This window comes from Elephas maximus, chromosome 19 (genome assembly GCF_024166365.1).
Source record: "Elephas maximus indicus isolate mEleMax1 chromosome 19, mEleMax1 primary haplotype, whole genome shotgun sequence".
Taxonomy (NCBI): domain Eukaryota; kingdom Metazoa; phylum Chordata; class Mammalia; order Proboscidea; family Elephantidae; genus Elephas; species Elephas maximus.
Genome location: NC_064837.1, coordinates 2,904,017 through 2,924,696, shown reverse-complemented (window position 1 = coordinate 2,924,696; position 20,680 = coordinate 2,904,017). Strand labels below are relative to the sequence as shown.

At 41.8% G+C, this 20,680-nt stretch overlaps 1 protein-coding gene across 2 annotated transcripts in view; it reads right to left on the bottom strand.

Moving 5' to 3' along the window:
• Positions 1-295: 295 nt before the first annotated feature.
• The window catches only part of TEKT3 (tektin 3), a 50,273-nt gene continuing 29,888 nt past the window's right edge, over positions 296-20,680 (bottom strand). For both annotated transcript variants that reach the window (XM_049861552.1, XM_049861553.1), the window contains 2 exons: positions 15,992-16,146; positions 296-1,362 (listed from right to left, as the gene is read on the bottom strand). In XM_049861552.1, coding sequence (XP_049717509.1) covers positions 1,146-1,362; positions 15,992-16,146 — 372 coding nt within the window. In that variant the 3' untranslated portion in view covers positions 296-1,145. The remainder of the gene's footprint in view (positions 1,363-15,991; positions 16,147-20,680) is intronic.

Here is a 20,680-nt window from a genome sequence, read left to right as displayed (position 1 = left end):
GTCAAGTCACTTTCAATTTATAGTGACCCTATAGGGCAGAGTAGAACTGCCCCATAGAGTTTCCAAGGAGCACCTAGCGGATTCGAACCGCCAACCTTTTTGGTTAACAGCCGTAGCACTTAACCACTACGCCACCAGGGTTTCCATATACATTTATACTGTGTATATATTCATAGCAAAAGGACTGAAAAGATATACAATAAAATGTTGACAAATTTCAGTAATTATTTCTGATTGTGCGATAATGACAAATTTTCGATTTTTTTCTTTGTGCTCTTTTTCTATTTTCCAAAATATGGATCATATAAATATTTTTTACTTGTAATCAAGAAAAAACAGTTATTTTAAAAAATAAGCCCTGAGCCACCACAGGCTCTCCTAGAACTTAAGCAGTGCCCACCTAGCTTCAAGGCCTCAGTCACACTCTGCGCCTTAGTGCCCCATATGTGAACAGTTACCAAGACCAGATGATTTGTTGTCCTGTTTTGCATTTCCTCTTTCTGTTTCCACTGCCATCTCTCCAGTTCACAGTTTTGTTGCTCAAATATTGCTTTCATAAAGTCCATTTCCCTGAGCAAAGATGTCCAAACTCTTTAACCTGAAGTTCAAGGCCCCACCTACTTTTCCAGCCATGTTACTGATTGTATTTCTTCATATATATATATATATATATATACACACACACACCCTACATCACAGTCAAACTAGTTTACTTATGATTTCTCCAAATGGTTCTATTTTTCTGTTTTTGCTCAAACTACCCCAACTACACACACCCAGAAGGCCTTTCCCCCTTTCTCTATGTATCCTTGAAGGCATAGCTCAAAATCCACTGTGATTTCCACCGTCTCAGAAAGAATACATTCCTCCTTTCCCGCCCATTCATCTTACACAGAAAATAACAGGAATAACACAAATGATCTTCTTTCTCTATTACATTGGTTTTTTTTTTTTATATCCTTCCCACAGCCCAGAAGCTTAGTCAATAGTATAGTTAAGGTTTGGATGCAAACGAAAGGCTTCCCAAGACAGGAGACCGGAACATTTCTATCAATATAGCCCTTTAATAAATGAGTAAGTTAGCACTCCGTTAAAACCCTGCAACCCGCTCCAGCTCTACCATTACGTAGGATGGACGAGGGCCCCTAGCAGAAGCCCACCAGGCGCAGCGTGTTGGGGAAGCTTTTGCGCATGCCCATACACTTCTCCTGGTCTATGTAAAGGGAATTGGCTTTGACGGCCAGGTCGTGCTCCAGCGTGGCCTTGGTGTGCACCAGTGACTGCAGGGTGTCTTCCGCGTCCTTCAGGCGCTGCTGCAGGGTCTGGATGGTGTCATCCACCTCATACACCTCGTTGACAAGTCTGCAGGAGGGAAGAAGAGCCAGGAGAGGTTAGCAGAGGCCACGCTCCCCTTGCTTGTCATTAGCTGAATTAAAAACAGTTGCCATTGAGTGATTCTGACTCAGAGTGACCCCATGTGTGTCAGAGTAGAACTGTGCTCCGTAGGGTTTGCAGTGGCTGATTTTTTTGGAAGTAGATTGCCAGGCCTTTTTTCCTAGGCACTCCTGGGTGGATTCAAATGACAACTTTTTGGTTAGTATCCGAGTGCTTAACTATTTGAACCACCCAGGAACCCTTTAGCTGAGTTAACGGCATGCATACTTATTGAATGGAAACCCTGGTGCCACAGTGGTTAAGAGCTACAGCTGCTAAATAAAAGGTCAGCAGTTCCAATCCACCAGGCGCTCCTTGGAAAGCCTATGGGGCAGTTCTACTCTGTCCTTTACGGTTGCTATGAGTCGGAATCAACTTGGCGGAAACGGGTTATGCTTACTGAATACCTGCTGAGGTATGGCTGCTGTGGGGGTTGCACACGTAGCCCTCAGCAGAGCTACTTCCTATAGCAGAGGGAACCATACTTGTGTGTGGCTCAGGGACCATGCCCTAGTACGCTGCTGCCAGAAGCCACTCCCATTAACCACACCCCATAATCCAAAACGCAAAGTAAGCATGTTCTTGGGGTGCCCCCCCCAAAAAAAACCATTGCTGTCAAGTCGATTCCGACTCATAGGACTCTACAGGACACAGAAGAACTGCCCCATAGGGTTTCCGAGGAGCACCTGGTGGATTTGAACTGCTGACCTTTTGGTTAGCAGTCATAGCTCTTAACCACTGCACCACCAGGGTTTCCATTCTTGGGGCACTAGCACATAAACAAACACACAGATACACATTTGTATTAACTATGTAAGTGTGTACATTTTAACTACCACCCGTCTGTCAGTTTGTTGTACTGTGGGGGCTCTCGTGTTGCTGTGATGCTGGAAGCTATGTCATCAGTATTGCAAACACCAGCAGGGTCACCCATGGTGGACAGGTTTCACCAGAGCTTCCAGACTAAGACAGACTAGGAAGAAAGGCCTGGCGATCTACCGCTGAAAATTAGCCAACAACAACCCTGTGGATCACAAGAGAACACTGTCCTAAATAGCGCTGGCAGACGAGCCCCTATGTCAGCAGGCAGCAATCAATGGACTCAAGCATGCTGGTGATCATAAGGATGGCACGGGACCCGGCGAGATTCCGTCCTGTTATACGTGGGGTCACTATGAGTCAGAGCCAACTCCATGATAACTAAAAACAATAATACATGTGAAAAGAGAGAGGGAAAACTTTAAACCTCTGATATTGTCTAAAATAGGAAAGCAGGAAAAATCAAAACGGACCTGGCTTCTTTACACCGATTTTATCGTTGAAAATTATTTTTATTTTGAAGTTAGTAGTTGGAAAGAAAGGGAGACAGCAAGCTTTTTTCAGTGGCTAGAGTCTCTAAAGGTCACATAACTCAGCCCAGTCCTATTGGGGCTGAGCTGGGAGGGAAGCGTTCGCAGGGCACTCCTGGAAATAATTCCGCTTTTAGTGCCCACACCCACCGCCGCGAGGCCCCAGGTACTGCCTGCACGTCCCAGAGTAAACATGAAAGCAGGCGAGCAAGTCACAGTTTTAAGTGTGCTGTGATGATGAAAAACATTACAGATTTTTCCATTAAGACAGCGAGGAGAAAAGGTGTCATTTCGTGAAAACACCTAGCATTTGCAGCCCAAATTACCCTAATCAATATTGTTTTAATTTGCATTTCTTTAATTATGAGTGACAGTTTCCTAAGTGTCTATTGATCATTTTTCATTTCCTTATTTACAAGCATAATAACTTATGCTCATAAATAACAACTTACAAGCACATAGATAGGCAGACACATATGCTGAACAGGGGAAGTGTAGTGTGAATTATAGGTTAGGCTGTAGATATTTTCACATACATATTTGTATGTACAGCATGTAAATTCACATATATAATAAAGCACAAAGGCGGCACAGTCATAGAAGCTTCCTAGACACATACAAACACCTAGAGGGACCGAGTTACTAGGGCTGAGGCCTGGGGACTATGGTCTCAGGGGACATCTAGGTCAGTTGGTATAGTTCGTAAAGTTCATATAGGTCATAAAGAAAATGTTCTACATCCTACTTCGGTGAGTAGTGTCTGGGGTCTTAAACACTTGCATGTGGCCATCTAAGACACATCTATTGGTCTCATCCCATCCGGAGCAAAGGAGAGTGAAAGAAAACCAAAGACACAAGGAAAATATTAGTCCAAAGGACTAATGGGCCACATGAATCCTAACCTCCAACAGAGCCTAAAAGAACTAGATGGTGCTGGGCTACCACCACTGACCAATCTGATAGGGCTCACAATAGAGGATCCCAGAGAGAGTGGGAGAGAAATGTAGAACAACATTTAAATTCACAGAAGAAGATCAGACTTACTGGTCTGACAGAGACTGGAGGAATCCCTGAGATTATGGCCCCTGGACACCCTGCTAAAGCAGAAATGAAGCTACTCCTGAAGTTCACCTTTCAGCCAAGGAGTAGACAGTACTATAAATCAAACAATAACACACATCAGGGAAGTGCTTCTTAGTTCAATCAAGTATATGAGACCAAATGGGCAACACCTGCCCAAAAGCAAAGCCTAGAAGGCAGGGAGGGAGAGGAAAACTGGACGAATGGAAACAGGGAACCCCGGGGTAGAAAGGCGGAGAGTGCTGACATACTGCAAGGATTGCAACCAACGTCACAAAACAATTTGTGTATAAATTTTTTAATGAGAAACTAATTTGCTGGGTAAACTTTCACCTAAAGCACAATTAAAAAAAAAAAAATGAAGTGGGGAAAAAAATAAAATAAATCCTACAGTAACCATTACACTTAACGGTTAAAGGGTGAGTACTTTTTTCCCTAAGATTTTAACAATGTTAAGTGTATCCACTCTCTCCGCTTCTAATTAGCACTGTACTAGAAATACTAGCCTACACAATAAAACAACAACAACAAAAAGAAATAAAAATGTTCAGATTGGAAAGAAAAAAAAAAGACAGCAAGGAGAAATGGTGTTATTTCATGAAAAAATATCTAGCCTTTCCATCCCAAATTACTCTAATTAGCATGGTTTTAATTTGCATTTCTTTGATTATGAGTGAGAGTTTCCTAAGTGTCTATTGATCATTTTGTATTTCCTCTGTGAATTATCCCTCCCTGACTTTTCTCATTTTTTTTTTACTGGGATAGTAGTATTTATCTTCTTTATCTGAAAATAACTCATAAATATTAGGTATACTGATTTTTCTTTGCCTATTATGCTTGTGGCAAATAATTCGTTGCACGCTTTTTAGTTTTTTTATGATGTTTTTCTTATAACAAATTACAAAGGGGGCATTAATAATAAAATAGCAACTCATATTTATTGACTGTTTTAATCCTATCCATACTAATCTAATTGCTTTTCATAATCAGATAATTAAATCCTCATGACAACACTATGAAGCAGATACTATGACCATCCCCATTTTACAGATAAGGAAACTGATGTAGACAGAGTTTAGGTAACTCTCCCTACAATTTTGCGTGAACTACCCATACTAAAAGAAAAAAAAAAAAACATTGCCATCAAGTCAATTCCGACTCATAGCAACCCTGAAGGACAGAGTAGAACTGCTCCACAGGGTTGCCAAAGGAGTGGCTAGTGGATTCGAACTGCCGATCTTCTGGTTAGCACGCAAGCTCTTAACCACTGCTCCACCAGAACTACCCATATAAGCTGCTTCCAATTACCATGCTACACCCCTGACTCTAGTAACTTGAAGACACAACTCCAAATTATTCGTCAATTTTTTTAAATAATATTTTATTGTGGAAGTTTACACGGCAAATTCGGTTCCCATTTAACAATTTCTACACCGTTGGTTCAGTGATGTTGGTTACATTTTACACGGCGTGTCAGCGTTCTCATTTTTTTCCGTTCTGTTTGTTCCATTTCCAGTAATCTAGTTTCCCTGCCCCTGGCCTTCTCGTCTTTGTGTTAGCGTAAGTGTTGACTCTTTGGTCTCAAACAGATGATTTTTTAAAGGAGCACAGTACTCACAGGTGACACCGTTTATTTTATGAGTCAATCTCTGTTATTTAGCTATAAAATGACCTCATGGAATAGTTTTGGCTCAAGATTTAAAGAGTATCTCAGGGCAATAGTCCTGGGGAGTCCTCCAGTCTCAACTGGTCCAATAAGTCTGGACTTCTTTATTCATCAAATTTTAACCAGTGACACAAAGTTTTCTTCACTTTGGTGTTCATTTATCAGCAGACTCTGGGTGCTTGGAGTTAATTATAATATACAATATTATAAAGAGAACGGTGACAATGAACACACAGATATGGACATCCCTAGAGCTAGGAAAGGATTCAGCGGCTATAGAGAAATCTCCAGGCCATACTATAATACTTATACGGAGGAAATTTTATGACTCCACAGAATTTCACAGATGGAAAACAAATGTCAGAGGTCGTCAAGCCCGGCTTCCTTGTTTTATAGAGGAGAAAACTGCGCCCAGGATTGATGAGCTGCCCTCTCCATAGCCCAGGGCTACACGTGTTTATACACAGTGCCAATTATCCAGGAAGCCAAGAAGGAAACCAGGAGCCTTGGTGGCCATCATAAGGAAGTGGGCCCCACTTCCTGTCCCCATCCCCTCGAACTCTGTGATCAGAGAAAAGGACAGAAGCAGAGATGCTGGGAAGCCCGGCGCAGCACACTGCCCACTGCTCCTCGGGTCGGACCCATCACCTTTCTATTTGTGATCTCCACAGCGTGGGGTCACCAGAGAACATCCAAGATGTCCTTTAAATGTGAATTTTAGGTAACTAATAAAATTAAAAATTTTTTTTTTTTTTTAATGAGCACATTTTTAGTATAAGCATTTTTATTTAAGTATTCTATACAATATGTGGGACATACTTATACTAAGAAATTATTCATTGTTTATCTAAAGTTCAGATTTAAGGATATCCTGTATTTTAGTTTGCAAAACCTGGCAACCTTACCACAGTGCAACAGTGTTGTGCCAGCCACAAACTAAGAGGTCATGGAGTATTAAGATGGCATACGAAGCAACTTACTCTTTTTTCTATTCAAAATTCCTAATACTTTACTTTTTCTAAAAGACAGATTCTAAATGATGGGCCAAATCATTAGCTGTTGTTTGGGATGAGGGAGAGGAAGGGCTCTCATTTTTTACCCCATATCATCCCCCAGTTGCTGACTCATGACAACCCCATATGTGTCAGAGTAGAGCTATGCTCCATAGGGTTCCAATAGCTGATTTTTCAGAAGTAGATCGCCAGCCCTTTCTTCCAAGGTACCTCTTGGTAGACTCAAACCTTCAACCTTTCAGTTAGCACCGAGTGTGTTAACCATCTGTTCCACCCAGGGACTCCTGACCTTAGAGCGGTTATCTGAAATGACCTGGCTAACAGCACCATGATGTCGCCTAAGAGCATGCAATCAAATGTAGACATCTGGAACCTCTCGGACAGCTAGACTGCACCCCGCCTTCTGGGCACTTCCTCCCTGTTGACATTCTGGCCCCTCGCTGACCCGGCTCTGAGGCTGGCTGAGGCCTTCCGGGTCTGAGGGGGACTGTGGGAGCTGACACCTCACCAGCACCCAGACTGCTGAATTTCCTATCCCACGCAATGATACAGCATCCTTGCAGACGCTGAAACCAGAACCTTCTAATTATCCTTGATCCTTCCCTGTTTCTCATGATCCCCAGTCCACGATCATAAAGCCGTGTTATTCCTACCTCACAAACAGCCTCAGCACAAGCCACTTCTCACTTCACTCTCTGCTCTGTAGGGCTGTCCTCGAATGTGCTGGCTCTACCCATATTGTTCCTGAAACCCATACTCTTCCTGACACCCAGGATGCTTGGAGCTCACTCCTCACCCAGCTCAATTATGCCACCTCCAAATATCAGGTTAAGCAACACTCCTTTGCAAAGTCCCTCCTTAACGCTGGGACTAGTGGAGACAGTGGTGGCTCAGGGGTAGAATTCTTTCCTACCATACGGGAGATCCGGGTTTGATTCCTGGCCATCACACCTCATGGGCAGCCACCACCCATCTGTAAGTGGAGGGAAGCTTATGTGTTACTATGATGCTGAACAGGTTTCAGCGATGCTTCCAGACTAAGACAGACTAGGAAGAAAGGCCTAAGGATCTACTTCTGGAAATTAGTCAATGAAAACCCTACGGATCACAACAGTCCAATCTGCAACTGATCATGGGGATGGCACAGGCAGCATTTCATTCAGTTGTGCACGGGGACGCCATGAGTCAGGGGCTGACTTGATGGCAGCTAACAATAACAGTCACCCCGGGACAAGACCACTGTCTGATGCTGTGTGTTCTGAGAGCTCCAACCCTTTTGTGGTCCCCAGGGTGCTGTCATTGCCTGAGGAACTGCAAACCCCACAAAAGTAGCATCCACGTGGGTCCATCTTGATGGCGGCTGTATGCACTGCCCCTTCTGCAGTTCACAAAACCAAACCAGTTGCCACTGAGTCAACGTCAACTCATGGCAGCCCCACGTGTGTCAAAGTAGAAATGTGCTCCATAGGATTTTCAATGAATGGTTTTTTGGAAGTAGGTCACCAGGCCTTTCTTCCAGAGTACCGCTGGGTGGACTTGAGCCTCCAACATTTTGGTTAGCAATCAAATGCTTAACCATTTGCACTACTCAGGGATGTCCCTGCAGTTCATAGGCATGCAAAAAAGACCAACTTCCATGTCCCAGATGAAGGAGGCAGAGTTAGGAGGCAGGAAGACTCCCAAAGGTCCAAGTCTACAGGGTCTACCAACAATAAGAACCAGACCCAAGGCCACAAAGTACAGGCAGGACAGATCCTGATGAAATCCCCTGGGTAAGGGGAGGGAGCACTGGTAAAAGGTCCCCGAGCAGGCTCCAAGAAGCGAACACATACCACACCACACATCTCCTTCTGTTTTGGAAACTGTACCATTTTCTTACTTTCAAAGGTAAACTAGTTGCCGTCAAGTTGACTTCAACTCATAGTGACCCCATGTGTGTCAGAGTAGAATTGTGCTCCATAGGGTTTTCCATGGCTGATTTTTTGGCAGTAGATCACCAGGCTTTTCTTCCAAGGTACTTCTGGGTAGACTCAAACCTTGAACCTCTCAGTTAGCACCCAGTGTGTTAACGGTTTACACCACTCAGGGGCACTTTCAGTGATGGAGAAATGGGATTAAAACTAAGTGCCAACGTTTCTTTTGGTCTGATGATGGTACATACAAATTTGAGACTGATCTTAAAACACATTTTTATGTTGTTTAGATCAAGTTGGGTTAAAAAGAAAGTCTTTTTTTTTTTTTAATACCAGGGTAAAGACACATCTTCAGGGAGGCTGCTGCAGATGGCTACTGGTAAGGGATTTATGGCACAGGTTGTTTATAATCACACTGGACCTGCCTCTTGTCTCCCGCTCACCTTGGGTCGCTTCCATTGACTTCAAAAGAGCCCTGAACCCAAACGCAGGAAACAGAGCAGGATGATGTATGAGTCTCTACTCCTCGTAGCCAGACTCTATTCTAGCGGAAAATTTGTCTGTGAGGGAACTTTTGAAAATGCACATATTAAAATATCCATGGTTAAAAACAAAAAAAGGAATTCAAGATACATAGTCTGGCTGCACACAGTGACGTCCTTGTTTCGCCACTGCTGCGGGGACACAGCCAGGAGACTCTGCACTGCCCTCAGCCTCAGAGGTCAGAGGTACAGTTTCATCTTCGCCTTCAATTAATCAAAAATAAAAAAAATAAAGGAATCTGTTCTCTTTCGAGGTCACATTTCACCTCTCAGTTTCGTTGTTCTTGGCAGATTGCAGAGAGTTGCTCTGCTAAAATCACTTTTTTTTTTTTTTTTCAGAATTACAGAACTGAAAATACAAATAAAGCTACTGTAGTTTAAAAAAAAAAAGAAAGAAAAGTATCAAGATTATATAAGTAAAGTCAAGCCTGGTTTGGCCTGCCACCAACGATGCCAAGAATGTTTAGAATTACTTTTGAATGAACCTGTTTAGAAAATTGTAAGTGAAGATAAAAGCCTTATAGTAAAAACGGCAATTTTCTCATTCTTGACTCCCTTGGGTTTATGATCTTTATTTTTCCTTAATCTTTCAGAGCAATGAGTTCAGTAAGGAAAACAATCTTCTCCTCCAATAATAATCCAAAATTCCACTGTTTTTACTCTAGGACCATAGTTTTGGCCAGGACATTTTAACTAGAAATCTTCATAGAAATAAAACTAAATTTTGCCCTAAAGTCAATAAACTGAGGAAATAGACATACTCTGAAGTCCACAGGAAGTAAAGGAAAAGCAAATTCTGTTTTACTGTGAAGGGGAAAAAAGAGTAAAAATCATTCAGCTTCCCGGAGCAAGCTGTGAATGCTTCATTGTTTGATAACTCCCAAAGTCATATTAGACAACTTCTCAAAATCCTTTTTAAAAAGCGACCCTGTGTTTACCTAACAGCAGTCTAAATGATTTATTTCCATCTCTACTTTTGACAACGCTGCAGAAATTTTGGGGGAATGAAACTTCAGCCCAGCTTCTCCTAAGTATGTTTGCATAAAGTCACAATTGGTTTCCTCAAAAAAACTACTGAAACTAATAGAGTTCAGCAGAGTATCAGGATACAAGATAAACGTACAAAAATCAGTTGGATTCCTCTACACCAACAAAAAGAACATCGAAGAGGAAATCAATACCATTTACAGTAGCCCCCAAGGAGATAAAATACTTAGGAATAAATCTTACCAGAAAAGTAAAAGACCTATACGAAGGAAACTACAAGACACTATTGCAAGAAACCAAAAGAGACCTACATAAGTGGAAAAACATAACTTGCTCATGGATAGGAAGACTTAACATTGTAAAAATGTCTATTCTACTAAAAGCGATCTATACATTTAATGCAATTCCGACCCAAATTCCAACGGCATTTTTTAATGAGATGGAGAAATGAATCACCAACTTCATATGGAAGGAAAAGAGGCCCTGGATAAGTGAAGCATTACTGAAAAAGAAGAACAAAGTGGAAGGCCTCACTCTACCTGATTTTAGAACCTATTATACCGCCACAGTAGTCAAAACAGCCTGGTATTGGTACAACACGCACATAGACCAATGCAACAGAATTGAGAATCCAGACAGAAATCCAACCACATATGAGCAGCTGATATTTCACAAAGGCCCAAAGTCAGTTAAATGGGGAAAAGACAGCCTTTTTAACAAATGGTGCTGGCATCACTGGATTTCCACCTGCAAAAAAATGAAACAAAACCCATACCTCACACCATGCACAAAAACTAACTCAAAATGGATCAAAGACCTAAACATAAAGTCTAAAACAACAAAGATCATGGAAAAAAAAATAGGGACAATGTTAGGAGCCCTAAACATGGCATAAACAGAATACAAAACATTACTAAAAATGCCAAAGAGAAACCAGATAACTGGGAGCTCCTAAAAATCAAACACCTATCCTCATCCAAAGACTTCACCAAAAGAGTAAAAAGACTACCTACAGACTGGGAAAAAGTTTTTAGCTATGACATTTCTGATCAGCACCTGATCTCTAAAATCTACATGATTCTGCTAAAACTCAACTACAAAAAGACAAATAACCCAATTAAAAAATGGGCAAAGGATATGAACAGGCACTTCACTAAAGAAGACGTTCAGGCGGGCTAACAGATACATGATGTAATGCTCACGATCGTTAGCCATTAAAACCCAGTGCCGACGAGTTGATTCTGACTCATAGCGACCCTATAGGACAGAGTAGAACTGCCCCATAGAGTTTCCAAGGAGCACCTGGTGGATTCGAACTGCTGACCCTTTGGTTAGCAGCCGTAGCACTTAACCACTACGCCACCAGGGTTTCCATTAGCCATTAGAGAAATGCAAATCAAAACTACAATGAGATTCCATCTCACTCCAACAAGACTGACATTAATCTAAAAAACACACAATAATAAATGGAGAGGTTGTGGAGAGACTGGAACACTTCTACACTGCTGGTGGGAATGTAAAATGGTACAACCACTTTGGAAATCAATCTGGCACTTCCTTAAAAAACTAGAAATAGAACTACCATACGATCCAGCAATCCCACTCCTTGGAATATATCCTAGAGAAATAAGAGCCTTCACACGAACAGATACATGCACACCCATGTTCATTGCAGCACTGTTTACAATATCAAAAGTTGGAAGCAACCAAGGTGCCCATCAACAGATGAGTGGATAAATAAATTGTGGTATATTCACACAATGGAATACTACGCATCAATAAAGAACAATGATGAATCCATGAAACATTTCAAAACATGGAGAAATCTGGAAGACATGCTGAATGAAATCAGTCAATTGCAAAAGGACAAGTATTGTATAAGACCACTATTATAAGAACTGGAGAAACAGTTTAAACAGAGAAGAAAATATTCTTTGATGGTTACAAGAGGGGGAGGGAGGGAGTGAGGGAGGAAGAGGGGTATTCACTAATTAGATAGTAGATAAATTTTATTTTAGGTGAAGGGAAAGACAATACACAATACAGGAGAGGTCAGCACAACTGGACTAAACCAAAAGCAAAGAAGTTTTCTGAATAAACTGAACACTTCGAAAGCCAGCATAGCAGGGGCGGGGGTTTGAGGACCATGGTTCCAGAAGACATCTAAGTCAATTGGCATAATAAAATCTATTAAGAAAACATCCTGCATCCCACTTTGGAGAGTGGCATCTGGCGTCTTAAATGCTAGCAAGCGGCCATCTAAGATGCATCAGTTGGTCTCAACCCACCTGGAGCAAGAAAGAAGAACACCAAAGACACAAGGTGAGCCTAAGAGACAGAAAGGACCACATAAAGCAGAGACTACATCAGCCTGAGACCAGAAGAACTAGATGGTGCCTGGACACAACCAATGACTGCCCTGACAGGGAACAGAGCAGAGAACCCCTGAGGGAGCAGGAGAGCAGTGGGATGCAGACCCCAAATTCTTGTAAAAAGACCAGACTTAATGGTCAGACTGGGATTGGAGGGACCCCGGAGGCCATGGTCCCCAGATCTTCTGTTAGCCAGGACAGGACCCATTCCCAAAGCCAACTCTTCAGACAGGGATTGGACTGGAATAGGGGATGGAAAACGATACTGGTGAAGAACGAGCTTCTTGGATCAAGTGGACACGTGAGACTATGTTGGCATCTCCTGACTGGAGAGGGGTTGAGAGGACAGAGGGGAACAGAAGCTACCTGAACGGACACGAGGAGAGAGAGTGGGGGGAAGAACTGTGCCGTCTCATTGGAGGGAGAGCAATTAGGTGTGTATGGCAAGATGTATGTAACTTTTTGCATGAGAGACTGACCTGATTTGTAATCTTTCACTTAAAGCACAATAAAAATTAATTTAAAAAAAAAGAATGAATAAGCCAATCTTGTAAGAAATACAACCAAAACTTTCCTTAGAAGTGGGGATGGAGAATCTTTGACTCACTTTGTTTGTTTTTTGTTTTTTATTGTGCTTTAGGTGAAGGTTTACAGAACAAATTAGTTTCTCATTAAACCATTAGTACACATATTGTTTTGTGACATTGGTTGCTAATCCCATGACATGTCAACACTCTCCCCTTCTCAACCTTGGGTTCCCCATCTCCATTTGTGTAGCTTTCCTGTCCCCTCCTGCCTTCTCGTCCTTGTCCCTGGGCTGGTGTGCCCATTTAGTCTCATATACATGGTTGAGCTATGTGTATTATTGTTTGTCTTATAGGTCTGTCTAATCTTCTGCTGAAGGGTAAACCTCAGGGGTGACTTCAGTACTGAGTTAAAACAGAGTCCACGGGCCATACTCTTGGGGTTTCTCCAGTCTCCATCAGACCAGTAAATCTGGTCTTTTTTTTGTGAATTTGAATTTTGCTCTACACTTTTCTCCATCTCTGTCAGGGACCCTCTACTGTGATGCCTGTCAGAGCAGTCAGTGGTGGTAGCTGGGCACCATCTAGTTGTGCTGGACTCAGTCTAGTGGAGGCTGTGGTAGTTATTAACTCACTTACTTTGTACATGTCATCAGGAAAGATCAGTTGCTAGAAAAGGACATGATGTTTGGTAAAGTAGAGGGCCAAAAAAAATGAGTGAAACCCTCAATGAGATGGATTGACACAATAATCACGACAATGACCTCAAACACACCAATGAACATAAAGATGGTGCTGGAAGGAGCAATGTTTCATCTGTTAAACGTAAGGTCACCATGAGTCAGAGCTGACTCAGTAGCAACTAAAAGCAACAACATTATTGTTGATATTATTATCACCATCATATTTTATTATTATTTTCATCAGTGTTGGTCTCATAAAGATCTCCCTTTCTTTCTGCTCCAGGAAATATACTGTCTCAACCCACTCTCTGTTTCACTGGCAGTGTTCAAATGAATTTTATCCTTAGAACAAATCCTTCACAATGATGAGACAATTTTATCACTTAACCAAATAGAAGACAAGGCCAGTGGCATCTGGCATTGGACCCGAAAGGATTTTAAAGTTTAAATGCTGCCTCTTTATCCCACTGCTTGCTATAAATTGAATTCACTTCTGCATTGAATGTTTCTTGACCTCAGAATAACAATGATAAAATCCACAAAGAAAAGCCAGACTGCCGGTATGAAGCCAAAATGTGAGGAGAAAAAAATCTTGGCCAATTCCTCACAAGCCCATCCTAAAAGGAATCTTGAAAGTTAAAATCATAATAATAAAACACATCTAGTGTTTCGCAGGTAAACTGTTGAGTCAGATTCTTCCCTCCATGTATATGTGGGAGCCGTGCTTGATGAATACCAGCTGCTTACTATTCCTACTGAGAACAGAACGAAGTGAAATGAATCTAAAGGAGAGCATCAGGACTTCAGGGTTGGTTGTGAGGATGGTGTTAATGACAAGACTAATGACAAGTGCAGACAAGAGCAAGCAACTGCTGAAAGAGGCCAGCCAATGGAATTGGTACCACAAGTCCCTTTTCCGATAAATCCTCAGTTTTTACCACTACTGTCTCATCCAGGCCTTGCTAATCTCTCTCCTGATGTTTGCTGCCAAAACTATTCAACAAATGACGTGGGCCCACTCCCTCCACTTTCTGCTCACCTAGTCTCCTGGTGGAGTCCCTGGGCGGTGCAAACGGTTAACATGCTTGACTACTAACCAAAAAGTTGGCAGCTCAAGTCTATCCAGATGTGTCTTAGAAGAAGGGCCTAGCAATCTATTTCTGAAAAATCAGACATTGTGAAGCACAGTGTTCAATGTCACCATGAGTCGGAATAAACTCAATGACAACTAAAAAACCAAAACTAGGCCCGTTGCCACCAAGTCAATTCTGACTCATAGCGACCCTATGAGGACAGAGTAGAACTGCCCCATAGGGTTTCAAGGGGCACCTGATGGATTCGAACTGCCAACCTTTTGGTTGGCAGCCGTAGCTTTTAACCACCAGAGCTGCCCAATGACAACTGGTCACTGGTAAATCTTCCAGTAGTTCTTGTATTCTGTCTCTGGCTCTAGCTGTACTCTCATTAGCACTGAGAAATATACATAGAACTTGTGAACTCTGCTGCATACAAGAGAGGTGTTCCGGAAACTCCAAAGCCTCCAGGGAAGTGTAAAGAACTCCAAATGCCACCCTGGCCTTGCTGAATGGGGCTAAACGTTCATTAACTCTTCTAAAGAAGGCCCACGCGTGTTGAACATTACTATTTAAAAAAAAAAAAAACTCATTGCCATCAAATTGATTCCAACACATAGCAACCCTATGCCCCTTCCAAATCACCAGTGTGCTAGCAGAAAAGGCCTTTATGAACTTCCCAGAATCACATTCAGGCTGGCAGCTTGTACCAAGGTGAGATTGAAGCCTTCACGAGGCTTCCCCTGCTCTACCGGGGTTTCTCACCTCCCCTCCCCATTCCCCCACCTCCATAACCTCCACAACCCCAGCACCAAGCTGCCATTTCTAACTGCAGTTTGGCCAGCCCACACGAGGCCCTAACCAGTTTGAATTTGGCGCCAGAAACATGTGCATGCATGAACCAGGATCTTGGCGCATGTGCAGGACCTGAAGAGCTGTGTCCTCAGCCTGACCCCAACCTGAGCATCATTGGAGAGGAAGACGTTTTCCAGCACACCACGGTGTCTGAGACCATTTGCAAAGCAAAAAAATCCCTTCTTTTGCAGCATGACTCAGTACCTGGATTTCCTAATTTGGGCATGGCAGGGTTTGGGGTTTTAGATTTTGGGTGTCAATCCCTGCCCCCTGGGAACCTGGAGGACATAAAAGCTCCCAGCTCCCCTGGGTCTTTTGGCCATGAGGCCCCACATTGCTCCTTATTTGTGCAAACAATAAATTCCCACTTTCTGTCTCTCTTGCAACTGGTGGTATAGTGTCCACCTTATTTCCAATCAGCTAATAGGACAGGACGAGAACCTGAGTTCGGTTGTAAGACCAAACCTTCACCTTCTATAAAAGCTGGGCTCTCATCTTACCGTAACTGAGCCATATCTCGGCAGAGCTCAATGTTGGGTCTCCGAGTGCGCTCATCCAGCCTGGTTTGAGCTACCTTCAGGAAGGCAGACTTGTCCCTGATGGCCTTCCTAATGGATTCTATGGTCATCTCAGTCTGGAAGATCTCCTGCAGGGTCTGGAATGAGGAGACACAAATGCCAGAGATTTTGGAGCTGTCCCCTCAGCAACCTGCTCCCTCTCTTGCCTGCCCACTTGGTGACCGGCACCTGTCTTGCCCTCTTTGATGAGGTGGTTGAGTCATTGAGAGCCTTGTTCTGTGTCCGGCTCTGTACTTAGGGACTCTGCAGTATCTGCTGGAATTGGTTTGCACCCATTCAGGAGAGCTGGTTGAGCATAACAATTCCCAACTCCAGGTTCAGTGATGTCATGCCCATAGCTTGGAATTGCCCAGGGTGGAAATAGTTACACCATGGAAATGTTAAATACTACAAAGCAGGACTTTCTTCCCACCCCTCTCCCCAGCACATAACTGTGACTAACTCTGAGAAAAGTGAGGCCATGAGATTTGAGTGGCCATAACTTCCCTCGTCATATTAATATGCCCTTGCCTTTCTAACATCCCACTTTCTCTTTCTACCAACTTCAGAGAGTTGTGTGCCTCCTAATAGAGGATTTGCCTTGAAGCTAATCAAGTTTAAGCTTCAGGGTCCCTCACTTCCAAAGGAAGGGAACTGGCCACTTTGCGTTCCTAATTGTTTATTCTTAAAGAGGTTTCCCCAATTTGCATAAACCTGGATCCCTTTCTTTTTGCTTCTCCTCTATAAAGTGAGCCCCCTCCTAAGATCTGAAAGCCCTCCCTTCTCCTATCTACTCCAGGGGCTGGGTCTTGGCAATCTCATTTCTCAACATCCTCCACATTATGCTCCATCTTCATTGGCTCTTTTCCTGTGGACTGGAAGCACACCCAAGTATCACCATTTTTTATAAACCACATGCCTTTACCACCACTCTCTCTTTGAGGCCTCTCTAATCCCTCTCCTGACATTTGCTGCAAAAATATTCCACAAATCAAATGAGAATGAAAACACATAATACCAAAACTTTTGTGACACAGCAAAGGCAGTCATCAGAGGTCAATTTATAGCAATAGATGCACACATCAAAAAAGAAGAAAGGGACAAAATCAAACATTAGCTACACAACTCAAACAAATAGAGAATAGCAAGAGAAGGCCACAGCCACCAGAGGAAAGGAAATAATAAAGATCAGAGCAGAAATAAATGAAATAGGAAAACAATACAATCAACAAAACCAAAAGTTGGCTCTTTGAAAGGATCAACAAAATCGACAAAGCACTGGCCAAACTGACAAAGGAAAAACAGGAGAGGAAACAAATAACCCAAATAAGAAATGAAATGGTGGACATTACAAGACCCAACTGAAATAAAAACAATCATAACAGAATATTATGAAAAACTACACTCCAACAAATTCAAAAACCTAGAGGAAACAGACAAATTTCTAGAAACATACTACCTACCCAAACTAATGCAAAATGATGTTGAAAATCTGAACAGGCCCATAACAAGAGAAGAGATTGAAAAGGTAATTTAAAAAACTCCCAACAGCAAAAAAGCCCAGGCCCAGATGGCTTCACTGGAGAATTTTACCAAACATTCAGAGAAGAGCTTACACCAGTACTACTCAAACTATTGCAGAACATAGAAAAGGCAGGGATACTTCCAAATTCATTCTAAGAAGCCAGCATCACCCTGATACCAAAACCAGGCAAAGACACCACAAAAAAAAGAAAATTGCAGACCAATATCTCTCATAAGTATTAAAAAAAAAAAAAAAGTATAGATGCAAAAATTCTCAACAAAATCCTAGCCAATAGAATTCAGCATCATATCAAAAAAAATAATAATAATAATACACCACAACCAAATAGGATTCGTACTGATTGTGCAAGGACGGTTCAACGTTAGAGTTATCAGTCAACGTAATCCACCACATGAATAAAAGAATCACACGATCATCTCAATTGACGCAGAAAAGACATTTGACAAAGTCCAACACCCATTCCTGGTAAAAACTCAAAGTATAGAAGGGAAGTTCCTCAACATAAAAAAGGGCATCTATACAAAACCAACAGCCAACAACATTCTTAATGGAGAGAGGCTAAAAACATTCCCCTTGAGGACAGGAGCAAGACAAGAATGCCCTTTATAGCACTCCTATTCAACATTGTGCTGGAAGTCCTAGCTAGAGCAATAAGGTAAGAAAAAGAAATAAAGGGCATCCAAATTGGAAATAAAATAAAACTGTCCCTATTTGCAGACAATATGATACTATACATAGAAAACCCAAAGACTCCATGAGAAAACTACTGGAACTAATAGAAAGATTCAGCAGAGTAGCAGGATACAAGATGAACATACAAAAATTAGCTGTATACCTATACACCAATAAAGAGAACAATGAAAAGGAAATCGGAAAAACAATACCATTTATAATATGACCTAAAAAAAAATAAATTTCTTAGGAATAAATCTAACCAGGGTTATAAAAGACCTATACAAAGAATACTACAAAACACTACTGCAAGAAACCAAAAGAGATCTACATAAACGGAAAAACATACCACGCTCATGGATAGACAGATTCAGCATTGTACAAATGTCAGTTCTACCCAAAACATTTTACAAATACAATGCAATCTCAATCCAAATACCAACAATATTCTTTAAAGAGATGGAAAAACTAATCTTTAAATTTATACGGAAAGGGAAGAGGCTCCAAAGCACTACTGAAGAAGAATAAAGTAGGAGGACTTGCACTACCTGACCTCAGAACCTAGTATACAGCTACGGCAGTCAAAACAGCCTGGTACTGGTACATTGACCAATTGAACAGAATTGAGAACCCAGATGTAAATCGATCCACCTATGGTCACCTGATCTTCGACAAGGGCCCAAAGTCCAACAAATGGGGAAAAGACAGTCTTTTTAACAAATGGTGCTGGCAAAACTGGATGTCCATCTGCAATAAAATGAAACAGGACCCATAACTCACACCACACACAAAAACTAATTCAAAATGGATCAAAGACCTAAATATAAAACCAAAAACTATAAAGAGCATAGAAGAAAAAATAGGATCAATGTTACAGGCCATAATACATGGCATTAACAGGATACAAACCATAACTAACAACACACAAACTCCAGAAGATAAGCTAAATAGCTGGACTCTTCTAAAAATTGAACACTTATGCTCATCAAAAGACTTCGCAAAAAGAGTAAAAAGAGAACCTACAGATTGGGAAAAAAATTTCGGGTTTGACAAATCAGACAAAGGTCTAATCTCTAAAACCTATAGGAAAATCCAATACTTCTACAACGAAAAGAAATTTAATCCAATTAAAAAATGGGCAAAAAAAATGAAGACACTTCACCAAAGAAGACATTCAAGTGGCTAACAGATACATAAGGAAATGCTCCCGATCACTAGCCATTAAAAAAAAACACCAAAAATGGGGAAATGCAAATCAAAACCACAATGAGATACCATCTCACCCCGGCATTACTGGCACGAATAAAAAAAATAAATGTTGGAGAGGCTGCGAGGAAATTCGAACTCTTATGCTCTGCTGGTTTGAATGCAAAATGGTATAACCATTTGGGAAAATGACATGACACTTCCTTAGAAAGCCAGAAATAGAAATACCACATGATCCAGCAATCCCACTCCTAGGAATATATCCTGGAGAAATTAAGAGCCGTCCACATGAATAGACATACGCACACCCATGTTCATTGCAGCATTGTTCACAATAGCAAAAAGATAGAAACAAGCTAGATGTCTATCAACAGATAAATGGATAAACAAACTAAGTATATACATACAATGAAGCACTACGCAACGATAAGGAAGAATGATGAATCTTCGAAACATCTCACAACATGGATGAATCTGGAGGGCATTTTGCTGAGTGAAATAAGTCAATCACAAAAGGACAAATACTGTACTACCACAAAAACTCATGAAACTGTTTACAAGCAAAAAGAAACCATCTTTGACGGTTACAAGGGAGGGGAGGAGTGGGAATGGAAAAACACTAAAGAGACAATAGATAAGTGGTAACTTTGGTGAACAATAAGACAGTATGCAATATGGGGGAAGCCAGCACAACTTGTCCAAGGCAAGGTCATGGAAGCCTCATAGACACGTCCCAACTCCCCAGGGGACCAAATTACTGAGCTGAGGGATGTAGGGACCATAGTCTCGGAAAACATCTAGGTTTACTGGCATAACATAGTTTATAAAGAAAATGCTCAACATTCTACTTTGGTGAGTAGTGTCTGGGGTTTTAAAAGCTTGTGAACAGCCATCTAAGATACTCCACTGGTCTCACCCCATTGGGAGCAAGGGAGAACGAAGAACACTAAAGACACAGGGAAAGATTAGTCCAAAGGATTAATGGACCACAACTACCACAGCCTCCACCAGACTGAGTCCAGTACAAGTAGATGGTGCCTGGCTACCGCCACTGACTGCTCTGCCAGGGATCGCATTAGAGGGTCCTAGACAGAGCTGGAGAAAAATGTAGACCAAATTTCTAACTCACAAAAAAAGATCAGACTTGCTGGCCTTACAGAGACTGGAGAAACCCTGAGAGGAAGACCCCCGGACACCTTTTCAACTCA